At 43.5% G+C, this 3,865-nt stretch overlaps 1 protein-coding gene across 1 annotated transcript in view; it reads right to left on the bottom strand.

Annotated features, from left to right (window-relative positions):
- The window catches only part of LOC106815422 (transmembrane protein 5-like), a 17,840-nt gene extending 14,237 nt beyond the window's left edge, over positions 1–3,603 (bottom strand). The window contains exons 1-4 of the mRNA XM_014819881.1: positions 3,426–3,603; positions 1,258–1,452; positions 1,036–1,135; positions 377–682 (exon numbers count right to left, since the gene is read on the bottom strand). Coding sequence (XP_014675367.1) covers positions 377–682; positions 1,036–1,135; positions 1,258–1,452; positions 3,426–3,558 — 734 coding nt within the window. The 5' untranslated portion in view covers positions 3,559–3,603. The remainder of the gene's footprint in view (positions 1–376; positions 683–1,035; positions 1,136–1,257; positions 1,453–3,425) is intronic.
- Between the last annotated feature and the right edge of the window lie 262 nt (positions 3,604–3,865).

The following is a 3,865-nucleotide window of genomic DNA, read 5'->3' as shown; positions in this document are numbered from 1 at the left end:
GTCGGTCCCTCAGTCCATACGTCAGTCCACCAGCCAGTCTGTCCGTCAGCCCATCACTCAGTCAGTCAATATGTCAGTCAGCCCATCACTCAGTCAGTCAATATGTCAGTCAGCCCATCAGTCAGTCAGTCAGTCAGTCAGTCTTAGCTAGTTTCAGTCAGTCCTAGTCTCACTCTTACTCTCACTCTTAGTCTAACCGCCCTTCCTACCTCACACCCTCCTTCCCTCTCTCTCTGCCCCCCTCTCTTTCTGTTTCGGTCTCACATTCTGTCCGCGAGTGCCTCTCTCTCCCTCCACCGTCGTTCCAACCACTTAAACACCATCTGAAACTACGGCAAATTAACGCCGCCCGTATGTACGTGCGACGAGCACTCACGTGGCGACCCCGAGAGGCCACTGGAAGAAGTTCTTGTCGTCGACAAGCGGACTGTCGTAGACAACGTATGTGTAGTTGATGAGGCCACCGCGCATCGCCATGTACGGCAGCAGCCAGTCGTTACGGCAACGCTCGTCGCCGAGCAGGATGACGATGGCGAGCCGCAGACGCCGTAGCTTCGGCAGGAAGTCGAGCCAGATGCGTGCAAACTCGACCTTCCCCTCGTCGCGCGTGTTCAGGATGAGCACGACGTGCTCCGTGTTCGGCGGGACCTTGCTCGGGATCACTCCGGGTCCGGTGCGGAACCTGCCACACAGACGCGCAAGCTGCACTTAACGATACTGTCCAGCTTTTGTTGTCCAGGTTTTGCTCGTATGAAGAGTAAACGTTTACTAACTAATGAATCAAATTAATCCCACGTTTTATTTATAGATGAGATGTATCTCTATCCTTAAGGCGAGAATTTTCATGAAATTTCTGAAAATTTTGAATTCTTGTAAAAATGGTGTTTTGGATATTTTTCAGTTACCGAGTGCAAGACAGCAAAATTTCCTCAATTTTCTCGTTATAAACTATGTATTATTAGCTCTTTGTGTAAGGTATCTACACTTTGTTCATGGACATAACAAATATTTGCACAACTGGAACCTCATACATACACAAACTTTATATTCCCAACTTTGCGAAATCCTGAGCTCCACGTTCCTTCCATTTTCGATTCAAGCTTTCCTTGAAAGATGTGTTCCCACAGGTATAGGCCTGCATGAGCAATAAAATTACAAAGAAATGTAATGGCACAATTTTTATAAGGATTTTCTGCACAAAACATCTTACAAGATTGTACAAATTATCGTAAAATATTAGTAATAATTTATATTTACCGATGGCAGCCTTTCCCCAAATCTCAACTCTATACTCTCCTGGTGCATTTAAGTTGGCTTTCTTTTTCTCATACTGGTCCAAACTCCTGTTGGCGGCCCAGTTCAGCCTGGGTTTAGTTGCGAGCTTTATCACTTTTCTGTCCTCTTCCCTCTCAAACTCCTGACCCCACGGATTCCAGCCCTCATCTGCCGGATCTGAAGTCAGCCAAGAATGCATGTCACCCATCACCACACAATTAACTCCAGGGGTAGAAATTAACTTGTGAACAAGGGAGTCTGTGACCTCAAAAAGATAGAGTCCGCAGCAAAATGAGAGAGTCTGCAGTCTGAAGTTCAAAACTAAAGATATTAACAATAATGCATGTGCTTATTTTGAAGGTTCATGAAGTTGCACATCTGCCAAATTTTCTTTGGCCATTTTAATACTGAAACATTCCGCGAGGCCGTGCTCTGGAACGAACTAGTTAGCATAGCAGAATTTTCAGGGAGTCACGCGGACTCCTGCATATGTAAAATCAGGCAGTCCAGCAGTAAATCAGGGAGTATTTGACTCCGAACTCCCGTTAATTTCGCACCCTGAACTCGATCTCTAATTACACTTAAATTACGCAAAATCTGTAATTCATTCATCCTTGCATTCAACAGACCTTTAAAGCTGCACAATGCGCATCCAAACGCTAATTTCTCCAGTACTAGACTAGCAAATACTTCGTGTCATGCATAATCACACTACCTTATGACAATATAAACTCTAGTTGCTCCCATTTCACTGCGCGTTTGCTTAAAACCCACAAGAAAGAGGTGAGAAAACTGGCATTCTGGTGCAAACGCCGACTGTTTGCCAAACAATTTAGCCTCGAAGTGGTAAGGTGACGTCACATGTTTTTATCTTTGCTACACCCATACTGCTGTACCGCAGCACCGCTGCACGGTTGCTTGGGGAAACTGTCAACAACATCGGAGAATTTTAACAACATTGGAGGTATTTTCAAATACCTTTTACAAGACAACGCGCAGTGAAATGGGAGGAACTAGAGTTTATTTTGTCATAAGGTAGACTGATTATGCATGACACGAAGTATTTGCTAGTCTAGTACTGGAGAAATTAGCGTTCGGATGCGCATTGTGCGGCTTTAACTGAACATTGTGCAATTACTCTTTTCTTGCATTTCTCTTACATGCCATGTTAATTATGTTAGCATATAAAAACCGTGGTACTGTTGTAATTGTACTGAAAACATGTATGATTTTAGGGTGATACTCCATTAGGAGTGTTCCCAACTTTAATGTCATTAATATAATGGTCATAATAACATATATATATATATATGGTCATGGTCATATATTAGTTTGTGGTTTAATGTCATTTAAGTTAGGGTTAGGGTTAGGATTATCAATCATTAATCATTAATGATACCGTATCAAAGTTGGGAACACTCCTAATGAGTAATGGAGCGTTAGCCTGATTTTATCGTAGGAGCCGTTCCTCGTGGGAGCAGGAGCAGCAGTATCGTTGCCCAGCTTCAACATAGTTTGTGCTATAGGCTATAGCCCTGTGGCAGAGCGAACGGCTATACTACTACTAGTAATAGTATTATAGTTCTTGAGCCAATGTTTATGTTGCTGGCTAGGGTGATTTTTTAATGTGCCACGGACTACAGCGTTGCCGGCCACGATGTAAACATTCTTCTCCGATTCCCGACATAGGTTGTAGTATAGTTTTGCAGCGGAAGCGAAAGGGGCCGACACTGCTACTGGGAGAGTGGAACTGGTAGATCTCAGGGCCCAAGGATAGAGAACATGGGTCCCAATAAAACCAATGTGCCTAAACCTAACCCTAAGGCCTAACCCTAATTCTAACCCTAATCCTAACCCTAACCCTAACCATAACCCTAACCTATTATATTGATATAATATTATATTTATATTGATGTAAATGACATTGGTTTTATTGGGACCCATGTTCTCTATCCTTGAACCACAGGCCCTTGGAGGCTCAAGTTTCGAAAAATTATAAGTCTATATTAAGAGCGAAGCGGTCCGCTTCGCTCTTAATATAGACTTATAATTTTTCGAAACTTGAGCCTCCAAGGGCCTGTGCTTGAACCGATCTCAGAGCTACACACCGACTGTAAACAGTAAAATGATAGGGCCCAATTGATATTTACCTTCGATCTCCCAGAATTTGGTGTAATCATTGGCAGGTTTCTTTAAATTTTTATAAATTAGCAAGTACGCAAAATAGCACGTGAGAATAATATAAACCAGAAATATAACCAGCGACAGACGTCTTACAAGCATAGCTAATAAACAGCATAAACCACAGACTACAGAAATATAGTCAACTCGCCGCCATGTTTGAAAAGGTTGGGGTACAGTTGCATGCCGGGAGCTAGAGCACGAGCACGAGTTTCGTCTGCTGATCGCCCGATCTACGGGGCGCCTAGCTCCAGGAAACGGTATTGCTAGGGTTAGACGTTAGTCACACAGCCTGGCCGTGACGTTAGTCACACAGCCTGGTCGGGTTACGGGGCGCCATGCAGGACAGGCATTTTTGTACCTGTCTAAAACTTGTAACTTGACAAAAATGAGTTTTGAGTACACAAAA

This window comes from Priapulus caudatus, unplaced genomic scaffold (assembly GCF_000485595.1).
Source record: "Priapulus caudatus unplaced genomic scaffold, Priapulus_caudatus-5.0.1 Scaffold1109, whole genome shotgun sequence".
NCBI classification, from domain to species: domain Eukaryota; kingdom Metazoa; phylum Priapulida; class Priapulimorpha; order Priapulimorphida; family Priapulidae; genus Priapulus; species Priapulus caudatus.
Note: the sequence above shows the minus strand (reverse complement) of the source record. Positions and strands in the feature narration are given on the sequence as shown.